Genomic DNA, 23,253 nt, shown 5'->3' with positions numbered 1-23,253 from the left:
CGGCGTAAAGCTGCTTGGGCTTTGTTGGGCTGTCAGAGGTGGAGGGAAGTGAGCGAGAGTGTCGGGGAGAAAATAAGGGGTTAGGGAGGAAACGGCTGAGGTCGGATATGATGGTTCTATCGGCACAGAAGAAGATTTACAATTTACCTGCACACAGAAATCTACATAACTTTCACCTTATCTTGAACCTGAGCTCTCGGAAAAACTACTTTCTGTCTGATCTGTCCCGTGTCCCTCTGGGGCATCTGCTGGGAGCCATTCATACGTCTGTTAGCTTCGTACTCTCACTCACAGCTGTTCTTGCCGCTTGTTATTTTGGTAGAGAGTTGCTCCCCGTTGGCCCTGTCGGGATCTCAACAAGGCAGGAAGGATCAAACGGGTCAAATTAACTCAGACGAGGCACACTTCAAACTTTAAAGCCTCTAAAGAGCACTTTCATTGTCCCTGCCGTTGCTATGACACCAGCCTCTGTGTGTACTTGTGTGTGCTTGTGTGCGGAAGGTCAGTTGCCATGGGGACTCAAGAAGTCACAGTGCGAGACACCTGGGAGGGGTGTGAGCTGGTGAAGAGTTCTCTTTCTTTCACTGTGTGTGAATCATGACATATTTGATGTACAGTAGGTCCACACAGAAGAGCTTTCTTTATCAATTAAAGACAGTACATCTTTATCAAGTACTGCAGGAATAGGAAACTCAAAGGATTCAGTCATTGCCTACAGGTTTTAACCCACAGAGGTTTTTGCCATCATCGTTGCATGTTAAGCCAGACGCATGTGGATAACACAGAATGTGTGTGTGGCTGTGTGTGTGCAGGGTCAAGAAGTTGAGCGAGACCTTGGTGACGGTGCAGCAGCTAGACAAGAACATGAGCAACCTCCGCTCCTGGCTCTCCCGCATCGAGGCCGAGCTCTCCCGACCAATCACCTACAGCTTCTGCCACCACCAGGAGATCCAGAGGAGGCTGGATGAGCAGCAGGTCAGGAACAACACACACACACACACACACACACACACACTTTTTTAATTGTCTCTTCCCAGACTGACATGTTTTTTGTGTCCGTGTCCGTTCCAGGAGTTGCAGAGAGACATTGAACAGCACACACAGGGCGTGGCGTCCGTGCTCAGCCTGTGCGACGTCTTGCTGCAGGACGAAGATGCCCGTGGCGGCACAGAGGACGAGAGCGACTCCCTGTTGGAAACCAGCCGAAGCCTGGACCAGCGCTGGAGGACCATCTGTGCCATGGCTCTGGACAGGAGGCTCAGGTAAGAGGCCCCAACTCGCACAACCATAGATGCTGTTCCACTTTTGCGTCACCAAGGGAACAAAAAAACAATTGTGAGGACTTTGCGAAACGACTTTGTCCGCTTGTAGGATCGAGGAAACTTGGAGACTGTGGTGTAAGTTCCTGGACGACTACTCGCGCTTGGAGGATTGGCTCAAGATGGCCGAGCGCACCGCTGCCAATCCAAACTCGTCCGACGTCCTTTATACCGTCGCCAAGGAGGAACTCAAAAAGTTTGAGGTCAGTTTTGACAAGAGCATGTCCTTGTTTGATTTATCTGTATTGATCTGGAATCAATTGAATGAATTCACAAATTTATTACAAGCCGGAAATCTGATGGATCAGTGTTCAGGAAATGTAGTAGCTGTGCTCAGAATGACTCATCTGGATTTATCTGGATTTATGGTTTGACCTTATTGCCTCCTCAGGGTTTCCAGAGGCAGGTTCATGAGCGGCTAACTGAGCTAGAGCTCATCAACCATCAGTACCGCCGCCTGGCCAGGGAGAACCGCACGGACCGGGCCAGCAACCTCAAAGTCATGGTCCACGAAGGCAACCGCCGCTGGGACGCACTGCACCGCCGTGTGGGGGCCGTCCTCCGCAGGCTCAAGGTACAGCAGGAAAGATTCATCACCACTACGCTCTCCTCACATACACACAGTATGTTCTTCACCCTAACAAACATCTTCTCTCCATCTCCTGCAGCATTTCACCAGCCAGCGGGAGGACTTTGAGAGCACCAAGGATAGCATGCTGGTGTGGCTGACCGAGCTCGACCTGCAGCTCACCAACGTGGAGCACTTCTCTGAGAGCGACATTCATCACAAGATACAGCAGCTCAACGTGAGTAGTAGAAGTCACTTACATAGATGTGAACATGGCTTTGGCAGCAAGCCCTCAGTAATTGAGTAACAGTGTTTGAAAGGATCTCGGCACTATGATCTTACAGCCATTTCTGATCCTACTCTTCTCGTCTGCACTCATTGGACCGTCCACCCTCTCCCCACAGGGCTTCCAGCAGGAGATCACCCTGAACACGGAGCGCATCGACGGGCTGATCGTGTTTGGAGAGGGTCTGATCCAGAAGAGCTCCCCGCAGGACGCCGCGCTGATAGAGGACGAGCTGGAGGAGCTCCACTCCTACTGCCAGGGCGTCTTCAGCAGGCTGGTCTGCTTCCACCAGCGCCTCAGCCAGCCAGTGGTAAACATTCTTCATTTTGTTTAACAATTACTAAATCTCATTTAAACTTCATACTAAATTGGAATCCTGATCTAGCTTCTTGAGGATCGCAGGGCCCTGATACCTTCTCCTCTGCCTCAGGTGATTGCGGACGAACCTGAGCTTTCTGCCACCAGCTTGTCACTGGAGCGGAGCTTGGAGCCGATTGGTTGTGCCCGGCTCGGGAGGAGTCGGCAAAGCCTACCGGCCACACCCACCCGTCTGCTGTCCTCTCCCCTAGAGCGGTCGGGGCGGGAAACGCCGGTGAGCGTCGACTCCCTGCCACTGGAGTGGGACCATACTGGGGATGTGGGCGGCTCGTCACACGAAGACGAGGAGGAGGAAGAGGAGGGGAGTTACTTCAGTGCACTATCAGGTAGCTTTGCAGTGAAAATCAGAATTTTGGGTTGGAGACACAAATCCATTTCTAATATCTTTCAAACATTATAAATGTTATGTGGACAGTAAACAGCAGCCACATCGTCTCATTTAAAGAATTGAATATCCACTGCACTCATTTATCCACACACACATTCACACTCCTCTACTCTGACCCCTCTCTCCTCCCAGAGGTGGACTTGGTTGAGAGCCAGGAGGAGTTTGTGGAGGCCCAGGAGGCGTTAGGAGCCTCCTCACTGGGTAGGCACAGATGTCTTCTCCCGCACGTTGAATCCACCTGCAGCAGATTGAATGCATCACTTGCGCATCACTTTGCATACGCTGCGTTCGCTTGCCGCACTGTCGCTGCTGTGCTGATTCTTCACTCTCGGGTGTCGTGGCTGAGAAAATGACTTTGAACATGAGCAATTGTTTTATCTAGGTCAAGTTTCCGTCCTTTGAAACGTGCTTCAACTGCTTGGAGCCACATTAGGATTCCTCTCTGCCTTGGTCTCGTTTGCTCCCCACAGCTGTAACCCTATGTCATAATTCAAATGTTCCGCCTTGTTTTAAGCAGGTATTTGGGGAAACTTCTGGTTTCTGGTTATAACGAGCTGGGCTGTAGCTTGCACTGCAAACGCCTTGGTGCCAAAGCATTTGATCTCTTTAACTGAAACTTGTGAAATACGGCATTAATAAACACCAGCGCAGAGATAACACGCTCTTACACTCGGTGTGGAGTGATGTGTTTGTGGATGACATCACTATCTGGCTCTATTTGTGCATAGTTTGACCAGAGTTCAATCTTCAGTAGAGAGAATAAGTTATTGTCAACTTCACATCACTGACCATAGTGAATGTGCCTGCAGAACATCGTCTTATTCTGCTTTCCTGATATTTTGTTAAAGCTTTCTTACATAGCAGCAGAGGCAGAAGTAATTTTGAACTCCATCAGGAAGGATTTGATCATATTATATAAATGGATATTGTCAGTCGGCAAATGCCCGTTGGAGTTTTACTCATTGTCGTGTGTGTGTGTGTGTGTGTGTGTGTGTGTGTGTGTGTGTGTGTGTGTGTGTGTGTGTGTGTGTGTGTGTGTCAGTCCCAAGCAGGTCCATGGTCATGCATGAGTCTGAAAGATGGCAGACGCCAGGACAACCTGAGAATGTGCTGCTCCACCCCGAGCTCACCCTCACCAGCACCCCCTTAAAGCAGGGCTTCGTAAGTGTCACACAAACCCCTACATACCACTGACGTGTGTGTGTGTGTGTGTTTGGATCTCTGAATATAAAAACACACCTGAACAGAACGTGCTTTTGTGTGTCCAGATGCGTCTCATGTCTCAGTGCAGCGGCAGCATCCAGGATATTAGAAGAGTCTCTCTGATCCTGGATGACCAGGAGCAGCCGGAGGAGATCGGTCTCACAGGACTGAGGACCTCAGAACAGCAGTCAGGTGAGAAACAGAAAAGGGAGTACGGCAAACCGCAACCACAACATAAGTGTACAGAAACATTTAGAATACACCAATATTTACTAAATTTAATGCAATACAACTCAGAAAACATTTTCAGAACTCAGAATGTGTGTGGGTTTATATTCTCAGGGGTGATCGAGCGTTGGGAGCTTCTCCAGGCTCAGGCGAGGAGCGAGCGTCCGTCCGGCCCCGAGGAGCCTCAGCAGCTCGCGTCTGACCTCGACGACGTCACTTCCTGGCTGGGACGTGTGATACCAGAGTTGGAGCGCCTGAGTCACTGCGACCCAGCTGTCAGCATGGAGGACATGACGACGCGGGCTAAACATCTCAAGGTACAAGAGGACGCCTGTGAGCTGCATGAATTGCATTGAATTTGTGTGAGACAGTCAATCACCGCATTCATTCTGCGTTTAGGAGATGGAGAAGGAGTTTTCTCGCTACAAGTCCATCATGCTGTCGGTCAATCTGAGGGGAAGGAAAGCTCCCGACCTGCAGCACGGCCTGGCGAGCGCAAACCGAGGCTGGAGCCGAGCGTGTTCGGGCCTACAACAGTGGGACGGCGGTCTGAGAAAGACGCTGATGCACTGCCAGGTACGAAATGTGTGGATCTTTGATAGAAAAAGGTTGAGTAGCTCTTATCTAGACAAACATCTCACTTCCTTAAATGTGACTTTTTTTCCATATAGGAATTCCATGAATCCCTGCATTCCCTCCTGCTGTGGCTGGCCCACGCTGAGAGCAGGCTGTATGCAGTTGACATCAACAATCCTCACACTCCAATCAGATCCCTGCGTCAACACTGCGCAACGCTCACTGTAAGCAGAAGCTCACAATCCAGCTTCATTTAAACAATTTGCGTGTGAAAATTGATTGTGTTCATCACCGTTTCGTATCGTTTTACGGCGTAGAATGTTCAGGAGGAGCTCCGGGGCAGGCAGGCTCAGCAGGACTCCCTCCAAGCGCTGTGGTCACAGCTCCGGCCTGAGGAGGGCGCCGAGGAGGGTGACGACGAGGCCTGGGAGAAGCTCCATGTGACCGGTGCCAAGCTGAAGCTGCTGCTGAGGCAGGCCACCCAGGACCACAGCAGCCTGCAACAGCGTCTGGTAAAGTCCAAACCATTTCAGTTACTACACGGCAAGTCACATACAAGTCACTACAAGATGAGTGAGGATGAGGATGAAATGTGTTTTACCTCGACTGCAGGAATGTGGATCTGTGCCTTCGTCAGCTGCTGAAGGAGACGTCCAAGCCCAGAGTGCCTGTAAGGAATCTCAGGAGCATAGTCCCTCCACTCCAAGGTACGCAGGATACTTCAGTATGAGCACACAGACATCGCACAGCTCTCCGGCTCATTCTTCCCTTTCTTTCACGTGCAGAGAGATGGGCAAGAGACATCCTCGCCGCTCCTTCTTCTACCGAGTCCTCCGCGCCGCCTTCCCTCTCCACCTCCTCATGCTGCTCCTCCTGCTGCTGCCCTGCGTCATCCCCCTGCCGGAGAGCGACCCCGGCTGCAACATGGCCAACAACTTCGCTCGCTCCTTCTACCCGATGTTGAGTTACACCAACGGGCCTCCACCCACCTGACGCCGCCGGTAAAGAAATACAAATTCCACACTTTTTCCCCCTTTTACTGTTCAGAGCCGAAGTGGATCATCAAACTCTTTTTTTTAAACATTCAGCCTAAGGACTTGATGTTCACTTTGGCCTGAAGCCACCTGCACAATTTCACACTTTGATGGAGAGCAGCAGTCTTGTACTGGCGTGCCCTTGTGCGTTGCCAGATCTGAAGATGGATGCTTTCGATTTGTCCAAACTCTGCACTGAAAATGAATCGTTAGAAGAAAAAACAGAAATAGAGGCGACTCCATTTCTGCTAAAGTTCAGGGGCTCACCACAGGAAGTTGTGCGTGTGGCGTAAAGATTTGAGTGATGCTACTTCGCTTTAACCCCCCAGATGTTATTCAAATTATTTATAAATTATTGATTCCGATCACTTATGAGTACTGCGTCCTTGTTAATATATATATTGTAATTTGTCCCCTGCAACAGAGGGTTAATCTCGGTCCATTTGTGTCCAGAATGATTCACACAAATGCAATTTTTTAATTTTATTTACATACATTGTTTTTTAAAGACACTTTTACAAGGTTTTTGTCTTAAATGCTTCAATTGTAACGTGGGGTTGTAAAGGTTTGAATTTTGAATAAAGGGCTTGAAATTAAATTGTAATTTGATTGTTTTCATTGTAAGTCGCTATCTGATCCAATAAAGAATGATGAAACAAACACATTTGATTCAAAGCAATGAGTTGACAGATTTATATTTTGAATGAAGAGTGCTTTAAGAAATCCAAATACAAACAGAATATAAAAACAATCAAGCCAAGGCTTCGTTTTGACAATCAACACCAAAATGGAGTTCAAATGCTCACTCAAAAGTTTTACTTGAGAAATGACAGAGTATCAATAAAAGTGACCACGGGAAATAAACAGGTACAACCTTTTTATCTAGATACACAAAATACAGGTATACACTGAGAATACAAGTTGTGATTTATGGAGATATAAACTGTGACCAGGAGAAGAGCGTAAGGCAGGCAGGCATTCATTCTTGCATTTTCATCTTAAGTGTGCAAACAATCTTGCAAGTGCAAAGGAATGATTGTCGAAGCTGCGGCACGACTGTGCGAGCGAGAGCCACAATACAAAAATACTCTTTTTCTTTGCATCAAACAAAACTGGCAGGTGTGAGTGCAACATTGTCTCAGAGTCATAGTGCTTCAGATAAGGTTTACAATTAAGCCAGGAGAGAAGAACGATGGCCCCCAGGTGTAGCTTTGCGATGGAAAGCTCCCCCTAGTGTTCATGCTGGTGGGGTCTGCTCTCCACTAACAGTTTATTAGATTAAAATGACAAAGTGTAAACCAAGATATTGACAATCATTCCAGAAGGTGAACAGCAGCAGCAGCAGAGGTGCATGAGGTTTATAATGTGCTCAGCTTCTTTTAAAAGCTTTCAACCAATTCAGCTACAACGTGTGTATTTTAAGCTTTTTTTCTTTTCTTACACTATACAAACGTTGTGCTTTGATTGAACAGAAACCTGGATCAGTATATCTCATGTACTGATCCAGGTTTCATGGTTCTGTTCTGCCATTGCTAAATTCTACTTAAGATAATTTTCTCTCTCTCTCTAGAAAAGGTTATAAGTCAGTCAAACAATAAATAATGGTGCAGCACATCGTCACATTGTTTTTGTAAGTCTGAGTCTTTAACTACTTTTTTTAAAACTACACCTCAGGCTCGATTTTGTCATGTGCCGTCATCTCATTGCGATATTTACTATGTAACCTGAAGGCACCGCGAGCTTGGCTGCTGTCGTGACCTAGGTGCTGCATTTTGCAAAAGCAGGGAGTTATTTTACAAGTATTTGAATAAACACAGAACATGCATGACAGCTATTATGCCTGTGCATTGCTAACCACAGTCATCTTCCCTCTGCTAACAGAAGTACTTTCATTTCATTTTGTGACATTCTTGCATATTTCACATTAGTTTGGGCAGCTTCTCTCCAGCTAGGGTTGATTGGAGATTTGGGACCAAAAAGCCTCCGACTCATTTCAAGTACCTGATTATCTTCAATGACTGTGTGAAGGTTTGGTCCAGCCGCGGCTTTATTACTTCCAGTAATAACTTGATTTATACGCTCTCACGCATCTATTAGGACTTGATGACGGGCATTTTGTCATGTTTTCATTAGCATAATAAAAATGTATCTACTGATATGTCTTTAGCTACTACACAGTAGTAGTAGTCGTAGCGGTGTGCAGTAAAATACACATTTTACAAACTTCTACTGGCCAAATTTGGCCAAAATGTCTTCAGCTTCCTGTTCCACTCTAATGTGGTCAACAAATATCGAAATATGATGACATGACTGCAGAGTTACAACTTTAGCTTTACAGTAACAATTAAAAAAAAAAAAACCTCACCAGAATGAATACACAGTGTTTCAAAGCATTAGAATGGAGCTTTCTTAACTTCTAAACTTCTCTCTTAACAAGTCGGCCTTAAGAGATCATAAAATTCAGCTTCCTCCAGTTTGTTCCAGAAAAACCTCTCAGTCATTACGAGATTATGCAATGCAATGAATCATTGCTGAACAGCAGAGCATGCAATGTGGCTACACTACACTTCATTTCAAAGCAATGAGGTGGAAAAACCTGCTAGTCTGCTGGCTGAACTCATTTCTTGGGTTCACCTCCAGTGATGCAGGGAATCCAGGTATTTGAGGGGCCGTCTGAGCCGTGGGGCTGAGCCGGAGTCTCCATGGGCTCGGTGGAGTCCTGCGGGGGCGGCTGACGGGACAGACGGGAGCTGTGCATGATGTGGGCGTCCAGCATCTCCAGTAGCAGGTCGTACAAAGGCACCATGTTCTTCATTTTCATGCAGTGAAGGTGGTCCATGCCTTTGTTACTACACAGGGGGAACAAAAGGCAAACAGCTCATTTTATGGATTCACATTAAGTTGCAATGCAGATATCACACCGTACCAAGGAAGGGCTTTTAAAACATTACAAACTGTAGCTTAAATTAATCAAGAATGATAGTCAGAAGTAAACACACGCTTGCCACTACTTCAAACTGTTTAACCAACTACAAACTAATTTAAAATGTTAACGAAAATTAAATAAAATGTTATGAAACAGATGATTTCCATTGTGGCATTTGGACTGGATAAATGTTATTACTTAGTTATGAAATCAGTCACCGATTGAGATTCTAATGTTGCCAAACATGTAAATAAACGATGCTCAAGTCATGCATTGTGGTCAAAGGTTTGAAAATGTCATTTAGAGAAGACAAACTTCAGCTGTTCAACCTGAATATGCAAATCAATCCCATCAGCAGCAGCCCATGTGTCGTCACATGTCGTGTGGTAGTGATGCAGACAGCGACTCTTGTACCTGACATGGCGGATGTGTGAGAGCAGCATGAGCAGGTGAGCCAGGCGGGTGTACTGCTGTCTGAACGTCAGGCCCGTCTTGGCGATGGCCCACACCAGAGCATCTGTGACCGCATCCAGCAGACGCAACAGCTTGGAGCGACTCTGCAGCTCCTCGCTGCCCTCTGAGGAGCTTAGGCACATGTCTGCAAGCAGAAACACACAAATAAGACAGCAAGCAGGCACTCAACTGTACAAAGTCTGGGGAAAAAGGCGGCCGGAACGTCCGACGGAGATGAAATGAATCTTAACGGCACAACTGAGATACAGGAAACAAGGAAGAGAGACGTCCCCCAACAAAAAGAGCCAAGCATAGAAAACTTCATTTCAGATACAGTTTGTACTGAGAGTGTATCTCCGCAATCTACAAGAGCTGATATGAGAGCAACATCTGAGGCTGAGTGAGTTCCAGCTAAAAGCTTTTTTCGGTGTTTGGCAGGAGATGAAAGTCTGAGTGGCAAAATTCAGGTGAGCACAGTTTGTGCTGAAATCCCTGCACAGCCACAAACACGAATAAGTGGTCAAGCAGGAATATAATCACTGCACATGTACGACTCCAACAAATGCCCAGGTACGGTCTGGAACTGGAAATGACACGGGGCTAAAATAAATGCAGCTATCTCATAATGACATATTTTATTCATCTCTTCTTATTTTCGCAAGGCAACTAATGAATTCTATCCACGACAAAGTATCTCAGCCTTTATTCCCTTGATACGCACAGACGGGACACATGGGATCAATGTGTTAAAGCATTCCCAAAGCTTCAGATCAAACCCCTACATAAACGGGCCAGGTTTGTAAAGTGAAGAAAGTCATTACAGTTTACAATTGCATTAGATTTGGTGCCAATCCGTTTGGACACACGCTGCTAATCTAAGGAACAGGATGGTACAAACAGTAGAAACATTACCTCCGTCCAAGTATGCAGGCAGAGCTCATTAAAATAGGAAACAAAGTGATTACTCAGACACTAAAGCCCGAACGCATCAGCGCAGCCGAAGGGAGCAGAGCGAGAGCGAGAGCCATTCAAACTACACACCGTGTTCCCATTAAGGCTTTCACTCCGAGCGTGTTCAGCCCAGTCCCCTTGCCAACCCTCCCCCCCCACCCCCCCCAGCACACTCAAGACAGGATTACACACTGTGTGTGTTTCCACACTGAGGAAACACACACACACACACACAGTCACTCACTGGAGTTGAGGAGGATCATGGCCTTGAGGCAGATGTACTCCTCCCTCTGCAGCTTCAGCTCTCTCACTCTGGACGTGGCGGCTATCAGCATATCAAAGATCTCCGCAAAGCCCTGGACACAGCATCCTTCCTCCCTGCCACGCAAGGACGAGAACAAATGAGAACAAGTTGTTTATTGTGTGAACTCGGCCTTTCCAGACAGAACTGTGTTTTTGTGCGATATCAATAAGTTGGATAGTTGCACTGCTTCAACCTTGTTGGTGAGTGGACCAGTAATGATGGGTATGAACTTGTTATGAGTCAATATTTGGTCTTTTGGAAGTTTTTCTTGCTTTTATAAATAAATAGAAGACGTATATTGATGCTGGCCAGTGATATAAAACCAAACCCAAAATGGTTGGTGGTCAAATGTACAGAAGACTCAATGACAGAAGAGAGGAAGGAGAGATCGGGGCGTTACCTGCTCAGGCTGAGGTCGGGGGAGAAGATGAGTTTCCCTGGATGATCCACGGATCTCCACATTAAGCCGATCATCAGCACCTCCAGCCAGCAGCACTCCAGGAGATGCACCTGGTCCAAGAGGTTGAGCTCCACAAACCCTGGAGAAGACAAATCCAGATAACATTGTCCACCGGTTTTCCTAATCAAACTCAGATTGTTGCTGACAGATGGAGAATTCATTTCTACTGTAGGAGCGATCCTGTCCTCACTAAAATAACAGCGTACGCCGCGTCTGACGGCTATGATAGAGTGCGACAGACCTGAAGATACTCTGACACACACACACACACACACACATACACACCTGGGATCTTCTTGGCCCAGGTGATCATATGAACCAGTTCTTTGTCTGCCAGGTTGGTGAGTGACATCATGACGTTGGCTTCGGTCAGCGGCCTCCTCATGTCATTCATGAGGTAGATCTCCGGCGGCTCCGCCTCCATTATCCGCTCGATCAGCTGCTCGGGGGACAGGGCGGGAGGATGAGGCTCCTTCACCAGGCTCACCACTGCCGCTGCCGCGCCCAGCACCACCCTCTTGGGCCCGTTGGCTCTGCCCTGCGACGACAAGCGGGTCACGCGCCGGATCTGGTGGCTCCGGTAGTTCACGCGCTCCTTCCGTATACCTGCAACCAAAGAAAGACGTTAGGACGCCGACTTCCCTAGTGCGGGACAAAAGGGACGATGTGAGAAAGACAAAAGGGACACTGACCGCACTTGGTCATGCCGACTTCATAGCACTTGCGGAGGCGACAGGCCTGGCAGCTTTTGCGTCGGTTCTTGTCTATCGTGCACTGATTGGTTGCCGGGCAGATGTAGTCATTGTGTCCTGAAAAGGAGAGGAAAAGGAAGGAGACGGGTGAGCAAGGCGTCAAGTCATCTGTCCATTGTCAACATCTGCATCTCTGCATTTGATTCTGAATCACCAAAGAGAAAAAAATGATTGAATATGAAGATAATAACTTTTGTCCAGGTCGTTATACTTCATGACTCAATCACTATTTAAAGTGGTCCAGGATCAATTCTGAGTCTGGCTTTGATTTCCCACCTTGGATGCTCCTCTTGAAGAAGGCCTTACACCCCTCACAGGACCAGACTCCATAGTGGTACCCCGAGGCGTAGTCGTGACACACGGCGCAGTAATGGAGGTCCGCTTTGCCCCCCGACGACACCACGCCCTCCTCGCTCTCCTGGGAACGCCTCCTGGTGCTCTTGCTGAGGGATAAAGAGCCATTTCTCTCAGAATTAAAGAGATTTAAATCAGCAACGAGCTATTTGCCGTTTAATTAAAAAGGAGCTGCACGGTGCATTTGAATGACTCATTACCACTTCAGACGTGTAATTGTAGAATATACACAGTAGGTTCTGTCGGGGCAGGGGAGGGGGAAGTGATTGCATGACTAACTCACACTGGATCACTCTGCTCACTGGTTGTGTGATTTTTGTAACAAGCTTTCAGTCCTGAATGCCAACCTGACCTTTGTGTTTACATGTTAGCAGCCTGGTCAATGTTTAAGATTCAAGAAAAAAAGTTACATTTTGGGACACAGTCCATATTCTGATTCTAAAAAGTCGTTTTGCTTTTTTAAAATTACAACTCAAACTAGTCTTGTAATCAAAAACATGCAGTCAAAATAAAATGTGGACTTTTTTAAACCATTCTAATTTCATTTTGAGCGACAAATGTTGACTAGAAATACAAAATCTATAGTGACGTCATCCTACCTGTTTAAGACGACGCTGTCCCGTGGCGACAGCTCCACCCACGCACTGTGGATTGGCTGACTCTGCTGCGGGTGGGACTGGGAGCGGTGCAGGGGGATTGGCGGCCCCATGTGGCCGTGGCTTGGCCAGAACAAGGAGGGGCTGAGGGACTGGTGGACGGAGGAGCAGTCCGAGATGCCCGGGGCGGTGTAACTGAAAATAGTCGGGCTGTAGAAAGGTATGGGGGCGAAGTCGTGGCCGAGGTCGGTGTAAGGGGAGGGGATACAGATGGGCTGGCTGGGTTCCAGGGACAGACTGGGAGAGGAGGAGCCGAGGATGGGAGACAGGACCCCGCTGCCCACCCGGCTGGAGTCCACCTCCTGGAGCTGTAGGAGGGGCTGGTCTTTGTGCGGAGAGGAGGCCGCCATTGCAACTACAGAAGTCTCAGAGCCACCGGATATACTACCGTCATCCGTGAAGAATGAGGGAGTGTAGCACAGAGTCAGATGTCAAACAACAAACTGTGGTTGAGTCATCATCTACAAAATTGGATTTTTACCCCTAATCAAGACTTGAAAACAAAATCACACAGGGCTTTTATCTTCAGCTGGCACTGTTAAAAACCTGCCTTTCCAGTACAGGGATGGATCATGTGATCAACATGACAGAACAGTCCACAACAGTCCAGTCAACAACAATGGAGAAAGAGACCTCCAAATGTTCAGCCATGGGTTTCAGAACATCCACTGGCAGCTGCTGCGTCCTTGTACCTAGAAAGACACAAAGCAGTGGGCAGGTTTAGACACAAAAGAGGAGGAAACGGTTGAGAAAGACTGTATTCTACCTCTGTGCCATTTAAAATATATACCCGACAAGTTTGGTTGTATTTTTACAGCAGTAACACCAAATACGTTTGAACTAATAAAACCAATGAAAATGGCCTGGACAGAACTAAGATACCTCTTCGAATAAATCATTGGAATGTTTTTAGTAAACCAGGTGTTCTTATCTTGTGACCCTTATGACCTGTTTGGACCATTGGGCTAATATTTCATAGGCCATTTTGAGGCAATCGAGGTCTCTCTGTAGCTCTGAATGAGACTTCTACACATCTCTGGTTTGTTCGACTCTCGGGGTCGTTCTCCAAGATGCAGCAGAGCAAACCCGTAACGTAACTGAGCCTCCATGTTTCACAGTAGGGATGGTGTTCTTTAAAAGCCTGGGTCTTCCTCCATGGAGCCCACTTTCATTCTGAAAGTGACAGAGGGTGCAACCAGACACTGTTTCACCTTGATCTTGGAGGTCAGCTTGTATCCATTTAGAGGTTCTCGTTGCTTCTTTCTCTACAATTCAAATTTAACTCTCCAATCTGGGGTCCATTATCCTCTTGCTGCTTCATCCGGGGAAGTTTGGCTACGATCCCATGGATGTTAAACTTCTGTGGTCACAGGAACATCAGGCTGCTTGGAGATGGTGTTGTAAGCCTTTACCTTGACCATGCTTGCCAATTATTTTCCTCGGACAACTCTGTTCTTTTCTTTATCTTGTCCATGTTCTGTGTGGCGCACAAAATGATACTAGGCAGCACAGAGAGAACTTTCCTCCATTCAAAGATGCTGTCTGATAAGACTGAAGACACCTGTGATACCTGATTACAGAAAATAGTCTGCTTGAAATATCGCCACAACCCAATTATTTACTCTGGGGGGGGGGGTATCAATAATTTTGTCCACATCATTCTCATCTGTTATCAATTAAAATATGTTACATCTAAAATGGAAAGCAAGTGAGGTTCAATGTAGTTCAGAGAAAGTTGCAGGCATGTGTGTGTGAATTTTTTTATCGGAATGGTACCAAAACTTCCAGCCACGAGTGTATAAACAGGAGATATTAAAGGTGAGAGTCCAGTGTTTGTTAATGACGTTTCTGCAGGGCGTCGACAGCAAGTATGGCCTTCATATGTACAGCAAGGCAGTCTGCAGATCTCACACACACCCACACACTATGAACATGTTAGCTTTCTGATCTGACACAGCAGATCCATCAGAGTTAATCATTCCTGGGAGGCAGTGTTCGATCACAGTTGGCACACATTCATGTTACCTTTCTGGTAAAAATCTCACCTCAGGGAAACCCAACTATCACAAAAGGAGAAGCCCTATAAATCTTAGCAAAATAGCTGTGGGAAGCTTAGTTTGGCCATCCAGCATAACCCGAATATCCTCATGTTTCGTGTTGCAAGCGTAAAACGAGCCGCAGAAATCTGGGCCTCAAAACTGCAACTGGGGCAAACTCATTTCATGGAAGGTGCTGAAGTGATTTTTCCTTTTTCTGACAAAGAATTAAAAAAGGTGAGACAAAAAAAATGGCTTTTATAGCTGTGTAAATATTCACAGCAAAATGGAGACATTACCTTTAATTACATCGGCGCCTAAGTTGAAACACTCCGCCTCTCTCTGCCAACAGCTACTTGCTTGAATTATGACTTGCCAGAGCGAACTCAACATTTACTCTTTAAGTCAAGCAGTCTAATAAAAACAATATGGTCTCCATACATAAATACAGTGAACATGGGATCACGCTTTTCTCTATTAATTTCTGTTAAGTGTTGGGTGGTCAGATGCTTCACACACACACACACACACACACACACACACACACACACACACACACACACACACACACACACACACACACACACACACACACACACACACACACACACACACACACACACACACACACACACACACACACACACACACACACACACACACACACACACACACACACACACACACACACACACACACACACACACACACACACACACACAGCGCGTCTAACCAGGTGCGGCGGGGCAGTTCCAGGAACAAACCCAGCTCTCCGGGTCAGCTCAGGACCCGCTCAGTCAATACACACTCCCTATTGCATTACACTATAAACAAGAGAAAATAAGCCATGGTAAAAAAATGGTTAACCAACTTTTAGGGAATTTCTTAATATAAGCATACTTCAGTGTATTTCATGTAAGACAGTAATGTGTGATGATCATGCAGCCAACCATCTAGATATGTTGTAATAATCGGATCTCCATAGTTATGTCTGAAACTATGATCTTCATCTGTCATACCCTTATCCATCCCTGTACCTGCCCTATAAACATGTTGGCCTTCAGAGAGACTGAATACTTTTGGTCTCGTCTGTCATAGAGAGGCAACATTTGTCAGATATTTAGGGCTTTGGCTCGGCAAACACATTTTTCCGTTGGCAGCGAGACGATTGTCTTTTCCTCTCCATCGTCAGTGGATTTTATCAGATCTTGCCTCATGTCTGGCTGGGACATGCCAGTCAGGCAAAGCGCTGCGATTAGTCTGTGTGATTGCAGCTCATCAGTTTGTCAGTATCGCCCGAGTGATAAATGTTTGAAACAAATACTCTGCGTGGATCATCACACTAAACCTGCGGCGTCTCTAACAATGAGACACAGATGCAAGTGTAGCAATCATCTTACACAAATAACTTAATAATGGCTGCATTTCATTCAGTGTCAGTGTCAAGGCTCTTGTAAATGGAGCAGCCCAGTGAGGATATTAGACACACCTGTGCTTTCATGCTGTGACAAGGCAAACCAGCTACGTTAGAGTGAATAAGGAGAAATGTGCTGTTGAATCAAGGTTGAGCCGTCTCCAGTCACCTTGCATGTGAAGCCAATCCACCCACTACAATATTCTCTTCATTTTCAGAGACAGGATGATTTTAACCTCTCTAATGACCATTGTTGAGGTAAAAAAACGAATGTGAAAGAGTTTTGTTTCTTTCAAAGCGTTGACCTCGTCTTCAAAGCTCCAGCAGCTGGTGCCAAGTGTGGGAGAAAAACTCCCAGAGCCCCGAAAAAGAAAATCCTCATCCTGCTGCCGGCGAAGTGAAATCAAATGAAGCCACCACCCTGGATGCATTAACAACCACAACACAAGCAGCAAACAGGAACAAAACATGTCAAAATCCCAGCAGGGAAGAAGAAGAGGAGCAGCAACTCCTCATGATCCGACTGCAACCGTCTGCATGCATAGGTTTTGTTAGATTGGATGATGATGCTTCAATGTGGTGCCTTTTACAGAAACTATTGACTTTAAGAGATGTCGACAGAAATTAATTCTCACATGGCAAAAGCTTAAAAATCACATCCAAAAGAATTCGATACAACTGGATGAACTTTGTGTAGATGAGTTTATTACTAGTTTGGGTTCAGAAAGCCAGATGTCCTTCAATGGGCGACCTCAGTATCAGAAGGTTCCATCTGGAATTTGGGTTGCAACTAAGCACATAAATTAAGTCGGGGGAACGATGCTTTATGTTCTTGTGGGGAAATATTTATTTTGGGAATTTATGGGTTTCAAATCTGAAAAAGTGGAAAGTCGTAATGGGTTCACCGATAAAACCTTTAAAGCGCCGCATCTCCAAACTGCCGGGCAGAAGAACCAGAAGATACGCAGAACATCGCCGAGACAACCGACTGATCAGTGTGTGAATCGTAATAGCAATGATATTGAGGTTAAAATAAATAAATAAAAAGCTTTTCACATCTCCATCCCAGTTGTTCAGCCTGACAAAGGATGCAGGATGCATGCACTCCATAAAAAGCAAAGAATGTCCTCAACACGGATCCCTGTAAAGCTCATCTCCATGGACGTCTTTAAATAGCTCAGTGTAGCACTTTGAGGGTCCAGTCAGCATATTATTCTTTTTCTCCAGCCATCCATCTATTGATTCACATCTGGCTTCCACTGTCTGCTGGTGGCGTCTGGAGCAATCACTCATCTGGAGTTTATTCCCTCACAAACCCAGAGAGCCTCAGTTCACTTCATTCTCTTCAGCTTACAGCTCAGCGTTTGCACCTAAACGTCATTCACACACACACGCACGATAAGATCGAGTAGGAAATGAGACGGATTGGAGCAGAGCAATGATAGAAATTAAATCAAAGTAGTCCTAGTTGAAAGGAAACTAGTGGCCATAGATCGCAGGAATTTTCTGGACCAGTTTCTTCAATGGCAGCAGATTATGTACCTGAGTGAGCCACATTTTAACAGAGAGCACATGTGAGGATGAACACAAGATGACTTTTGTTTTGGCTAAATAAATAAGGAAGTTCAATCGACGGGATCAATTTCGGGGCCAAGACGCATTTTGATTTGACAGTTTAAGCACAATATACAAAAGAGACAAAGTTAATCACTTGGCAACTATCTTTACACCACTTTAAGGTTCAAAAGAAACACTGAAAACGCATTTTGGATGAAAAGCTTAAAATAATGAGCCCTAGTTAATATGTCATGCTTAAGAGCACGGCAACAGTTGCCATCAAGGGAGTTCAACGCTACTTTCGTTAAAACAGCCAGAAAAACCGCCAGAAAAACAGCCTCCCTGCCCTTTAACCTCCAGGCTGCATTTGTACAGTGTGTCCCAATTTATATATACACTGTGCTTCATGTACAAACATTCACACACACACAGCTCATCCTGCAGCATACGCACAAAGGTCACAGCCAAATCCAGCCAAAATGTGAAATGACAGAAGACTTCCCGGCTGGTATCCAGAAGTGCGTGCCATTACACAAAAGCCCAAGGCTGAGTTGTTTTCCCATCCTGGACTCTCACTGCCTCCCTCACATCAGGCACCGCTGACACGGACCAGCGGCTTTTTATAGGCTCTACCACTGGAAGGCATAGTAAGGGAGTTTTCCTGCGAGAGAAAGGGAGGCAAAACGGGCCGGATTGTGCTGGAAAACCACGCACTGACGCGAAAGTTTTGGAGACGGATTACGCATCAAGACAAATAGATATTAGATCGAAGTAGGAACATCCAGCTGAGGCAGACGTCCCTGTACTCTTTAATACGTTTGCATTTCTCCATTACGATCAGATATATCAGAGTAGAAGCGTACATTTATATGGTAAAAATGTTTTGTTCTTGAAACTGGTTATATTGGAAAGTGAAACTGAAAGAAACTTCCATCAGCCGCGTCGGTATTTAGACTTTGTCTCCACACAGATAATCTGGAGGCCGTGGAGAGAAGTCACCGATAAATGGGACGCATCTATAAGTGCAGGAAAATTATTTGCAAAGACACATTTTCATGAATAAATGCATTCTAAGAGGGCAAGTCGGGAGTTTAACCAAGATTCCATTCACATCTCACTTTCAAATTAAGAGTAAATGGAGGAGACGCCCGTGCTGCACTGCTGCACCTCAAGGAAATCTGAACCAATCAATGCAAACACGACTGTTCACAGGTTTCCTTCCAATTCAGAAGCATCAATACCTGTTACACTTAATCAACTCTTCAAAATACGTCAAATACTTCTGACTTCATGTACAAGAGAACATTAATATAACACAGAAGTGGAGGAAATACATTCAAGCCAAGTTTAAATATCTAGAGTCTAGTTTTGGAGATCTTATCGTGGACATGCAGACTATGACTAATACATTAAAATCAGATTATAGGAATAATAAAATAGAAATAAGACCAAGGCAGAGTGTGTGTTACTGCTTTTTGTGTGTAATTTTCAGAGAGATTGGGCGTCTGTGTGTAGTACCTGTTCATATTTGACCTGTGTGTGTTTGGGTTTGTATTGTGGTATTGTATTGTGGTATTGTGTGTCTTACACGACATCATTGACACGAAGACACTTGAAAATACATTGTTGGACAAAGGCATGGCTGAAATGTAATCTAATCAATTTAAGAATAAATCCAATAAAATGACAGGACATTGAACAGAGCAAAGTGTGTGTGTGTACGAGTGTGTGTGCGCGTGTGTATGCATGTTCCGGCAGAATATGAAATTCTTCCTGTGAGTGTGTGAGGCAGCAGCTGGCTGATAGCTGCTGCTTGTTTACACACAGATAAGTGCTTTTTGAAGTATGCTGCTGTACACATTAGGCTTGTGTCAATTTTAAACTTTGATTATGTGATTTTGAAGTAAATGTTTCATATAACACACCCACAGAATGACACACACACACACACCACCCCTATTGAATGAGTCCCACATAGACTCATGTGGGAAGATTGCCTGTTGATATTATATTGTAGCTGTGTTTACACTGTACATAAACTGTGGGAATTGGAAATTGTATGATTAGGATAGACAGTGCATTGCGTCATTCCTCCTCTGACACACACTGCTGAATAAACATACGAAAAACGTTTTAATATCTCAGATGATCAAACTAACACACACAAACTAATAAGCCATACATGAAAGATACACACCCGAGCCTCACTAATAAACTGAAAGCTTCATTTTCATCCATTTTAGAACAAGCCAGGTTTTCCACTTGTTGACTGAATGCTCGTCCCTGTTTCCGGCAAACCTTCCACATCACAGGACGCATTTCGGACTTTTCGTACCGCACAAAGTGTCAGATGTGCGGCGGAGATGTTAGTTAATAGTTGTATTTAAATGGTTCTTACCTTGAGTTGCCGTTGCGCCGGTTGCACTTGAAGGTAGCGCGCTAATGAGAAGAGCGCCTCAGCCTGAGACGTGCGGGGGTCAAGCGGAGTCACGCAGAGTGTGAATAAGCCTCGGGACGCCGGGAGAAGTTTCACGGTAAGCCGGACTGCGTGGGGTTTTAAGTCACGCTGCGCTTTCCTCCCTGAGTGACAGCAACTCAGTGCGAGGAAGGAAATAATGAGGTCATCCATTTCCGGTTAGTACCTTCAAAATAAAACATGTCCGTCGTGTTATTTGGGAACGTTAAGGTTTTAAACTCTCTCTCTCTTGGAAGAAACTATGATGAATGTGACTTTTATTTGCTTTCACTATACATGACAGATTGTCTTTGTTTCAAGCACAACATTTTAATGAGAAAAATGATAAAACTAATTAATAAATTCAGTAAAAAAAAAAGTTACTTAAACTAATCTTATGATAACAACGATTGCTAATGTAGTACTGAAATTAATAATGGAATTTTGCTGCAACCTATCATCATCACCATCACACAAATCATTTCTCATTTAAAGTTTCATTCAAAATAATAGTTCCTCAGACTTTAACACCTTTACAATATTCTTATTTGTAAGCCACAAACTAACAAAATCCTGCTTGATGATTCATTCATACGCAACAAAGTGGCATTCAGCGACATTGAGACAGTCGTACATTTTTATCGTCGGCTCATGGTTTAAATTTGGAGGGAACATTATACGACTGATTTTTTTCCCCATCCACCCGATGCTTTTAATTCGAAGTTTTGCCTTTACGGTTTTATTCTCTGCAACCACGCTAACTTCCCTCGTGTGTGTGAAATCACAGAGACGTCAGAGTAAAGCAGTAAGCCACGTCCTCCTGTTTGTTTCCAGTGCACTGCACGTCCACCTGCTCCTCATTTAAGCTCCAATCAAACCTTAAGTGGATGTGGCACATGCGCGGACCGCAAAACAACAACACACTCATTCACACACCCACAATGCAACAACACACCAAAATGCACAATCAGAGAGCCATAAAGACTAACCGTGCTTTGTGTTCAGTCTGATGTATTTTAAATCTAAATCCTTCCTTGTCAGCAGCACATATTAAACTGTTCTGTAATAAGTTGCTTGATAACCTTTGCTCAGAGCCTCAGGCAGTTTAATTTAACTACTTAAATGTTTGATGGAGTGTGTTTATCTCAGCTAAAGTAAATGTCATCTCCATGTCACCTCTCTACAATATGAGACAAATGTAAACCTGTCTGTGATGCCAGCAGCTTCAATCCAATACTGTTTTCACTCACTGTGCACTGCTGATAAGCATTGCAAAGGTGTGAAACAGAGCCTGGAATGATAGTAAGAGCGTGGATAACTGCATATACGTCTTCTTTAAAGTTGAAACCTGTCATCACGGCACTGCAAGAACAAAACATCAGTACTTTAAGTTGAAAGAGGAATAGAGAAGCTGTTTCCTTGTTGCATTCAGGTCTGTTTCAGCTGCCGACAGCGGGAAATGTCTCCTTGTTCTAAATAATGAGGCCATTGTTCTTTTTCTCCGGGTGATTCATTTGTCTTGGATCCAACACAGAGCCTAAACTGTGTATTCCTGTTCGTTCAGAGAGTGAAAGTATCTTCAATCTAATTCATCTGTTTGCTTGTCTTGTATGATTGCTTTATGACGTTTGTCGAATGTCTGAGCTCCCTGAGCTGCTGCCTCTGTGGAAGTCTGACTTGTGATTTCCTATTAAATCATTAGCAGGGGAGTCCGGAGAGGAAATTGCCTGTGATTGTGGAGCCAAGAGGCCAGATCAGCTGTGAAGAGGTGGAGAATGCAAACAATCACAGGATTTCATTAGAAAAAAATCATAAAGAAAAGATATGAAACATTTTTCAAGCCACACCCGCTGTCCTCATCAGTTACTAGGAAAAGAAATAGACACACAAACAAACATCATATGGCTTTTATATACAATATACTGTATAATAACACGGTGGTGCTCAAACTGTGGTACGCTACCCATGATGTGTACCCTGATGATTACTGCACACGATCAAATCTTTCTTTTTTCATTTAGAATACATTTTCACAAGGGGAGTTTTCTGCTGACCTTTGTGACTCTCTGTGTGTGTGTGTGTGTGTGTGTGTGTGTGTGTGTGTGTGTGTGTAGAGATGCTCCAGCTGTGACTTTACAAGTTGCACATTATTCCCCTCCACCCCGCTGAGATAAAACTGTTTGTCAATTTGTGCCATTATGTTTCAAAATTATCATCATCATCATCATCATCATCATTATGCCAATTTGCTTTAGCCACTCTGCTAGTTACAGGCTTTGCTTTGTGTTTTGTTTTGTTGTGTGTGCGCGTGTGTGTGTGTGTGTGTGTACCAGGGGAGCTGTACTTCTGTTCTGTGAGCTCTGGACGGCACGTTTGCAGAGGAAGAGGATGTAAACGCAACGACGGTTTATGCTGAAGATTAAGGGAGTAATGTCAAATATGATACACTGGTTATGAGCTCCTGTGCAAAGAATGCTTTTTCCAGATTCAATTTTCGTCTCTACACCTGCTCTCCAAAGACAGAGTGTGTGTGTGTGTGGGGGGGAGAGAGAGAGAGAGAGAGAGAGAATGAGAGAGAGAGATGCAATTTTTACGAGTGAGGAAAAAGACGAAGAAGAGAAGAAGAAGAAGCTTTTCTCAGTCAGGCTGGCTGTCATACTTACACCTGCAGAGATAATCATTCAGAATTACGACACACTCATTTCTCACCTCTCCAATTCCAATTTGGGTGATTACATTCGACGCCTGTGGAGCCGATCAGTGCTTCAGAAGCTCCTCTGACATCACCGGGCGATGGACTACAGTCGCCACATTAAGAATCGAGTCACATCAGAGGCCCCACATGTTACCAGGTTACCGTGCGGCTGCAGCCTCATCTGTCTGCCTCTCGTTTGCTTTAAAGTGGAGCCAAAGGGGCAAATGACTCTTAAGATGGCTCTGTTAACCCCCGGTTCT

At 45.3% G+C, this 23,253-nt stretch overlaps 2 protein-coding genes across 3 annotated transcripts in view; one reads left to right on the top strand and one right to left on the bottom strand.

The window, feature by feature from the left end:
• The window catches only part of syne2a (spectrin repeat containing, nuclear envelope 2a), a 47,030-nt gene extending 40,841 nt beyond the window's left edge, over nucleotides 1-6,189 (top strand). Inside the window, exons 76-91 of the mRNA XM_076167079.1 lie at nucleotides 813-975; nucleotides 1,072-1,262; nucleotides 1,372-1,522; nucleotides 1,711-1,893; nucleotides 1,988-2,125; nucleotides 2,292-2,483; nucleotides 2,604-2,877; nucleotides 3,072-3,140; nucleotides 3,982-4,100; nucleotides 4,208-4,334; nucleotides 4,485-4,687; nucleotides 4,770-4,946; nucleotides 5,042-5,170; nucleotides 5,264-5,458; nucleotides 5,559-5,653; nucleotides 5,732-6,189. Coding sequence (XP_076023194.1) covers nucleotides 813-975; nucleotides 1,072-1,262; nucleotides 1,372-1,522; nucleotides 1,711-1,893; nucleotides 1,988-2,125; nucleotides 2,292-2,483; nucleotides 2,604-2,877; nucleotides 3,072-3,140; nucleotides 3,982-4,100; nucleotides 4,208-4,334; nucleotides 4,485-4,687; nucleotides 4,770-4,946; nucleotides 5,042-5,170; nucleotides 5,264-5,458; nucleotides 5,559-5,653; nucleotides 5,732-5,939 — 2,614 coding nt within the window. The 3' untranslated portion in view covers nucleotides 5,940-6,189. The remainder of the gene's footprint in view (nucleotides 1-812; nucleotides 976-1,071; nucleotides 1,263-1,371; nucleotides 1,523-1,710; nucleotides 1,894-1,987; nucleotides 2,126-2,291; nucleotides 2,484-2,603; nucleotides 2,878-3,071; nucleotides 3,141-3,981; nucleotides 4,101-4,207; nucleotides 4,335-4,484; nucleotides 4,688-4,769; nucleotides 4,947-5,041; nucleotides 5,171-5,263; nucleotides 5,459-5,558; nucleotides 5,654-5,731) is intronic.
• Nucleotides 6,190-7,202: 1,013 nt separating this feature from the next.
• Nucleotides 7,203-20,436, bottom strand: esr2a (estrogen receptor 2a). 2 transcript variants are annotated; one of them, XM_076167067.1, is made up of 9 exons: nucleotides 20,242-20,436; nucleotides 12,780-13,528; nucleotides 12,103-12,269; nucleotides 11,767-11,883; nucleotides 11,360-11,680; nucleotides 11,015-11,153; nucleotides 10,555-10,688; nucleotides 9,321-9,504; nucleotides 7,203-8,829 (listed from the first exon to the last, which is right to left on the bottom strand). In XM_076167067.1, the coding sequence occupies exons 2-9, from the start codon at nucleotides 13,184-13,186 to the stop codon at nucleotides 8,598-8,600; spliced, it is 1,701 nt and encodes a 566-aa protein (XP_076023182.1). In that variant the 5' UTR covers nucleotides 13,187-13,528; nucleotides 20,242-20,436; the 3' UTR covers nucleotides 7,203-8,597. The 2 variants fall into 2 exon arrangements, with proteins under 2 accessions (XP_076023182.1, XP_076023174.1); XM_076167059.1 differs by lacking the exon at nucleotides 20,242-20,436 and having other exon boundaries at nucleotides 12,780-14,435.
• Nucleotides 20,437-23,253: the final 2,817 nt, after the last annotated feature.

This window comes from Genypterus blacodes, unplaced genomic scaffold, assembly GCF_046128005.1.
Source record: "Genypterus blacodes isolate CSIRO-AG114 ecotype Tasmania unplaced genomic scaffold, CSIRO-AGI_Gbla_v1 ptg000013l_1, whole genome shotgun sequence".
Classification (NCBI taxonomy): Eukaryota; Metazoa; Chordata; class Actinopteri; order Ophidiiformes; family Ophidiidae; genus Genypterus; species Genypterus blacodes.
Note: the sequence above shows the minus strand (reverse complement) of the source record. Positions and strands in the feature narration are given on the sequence as shown.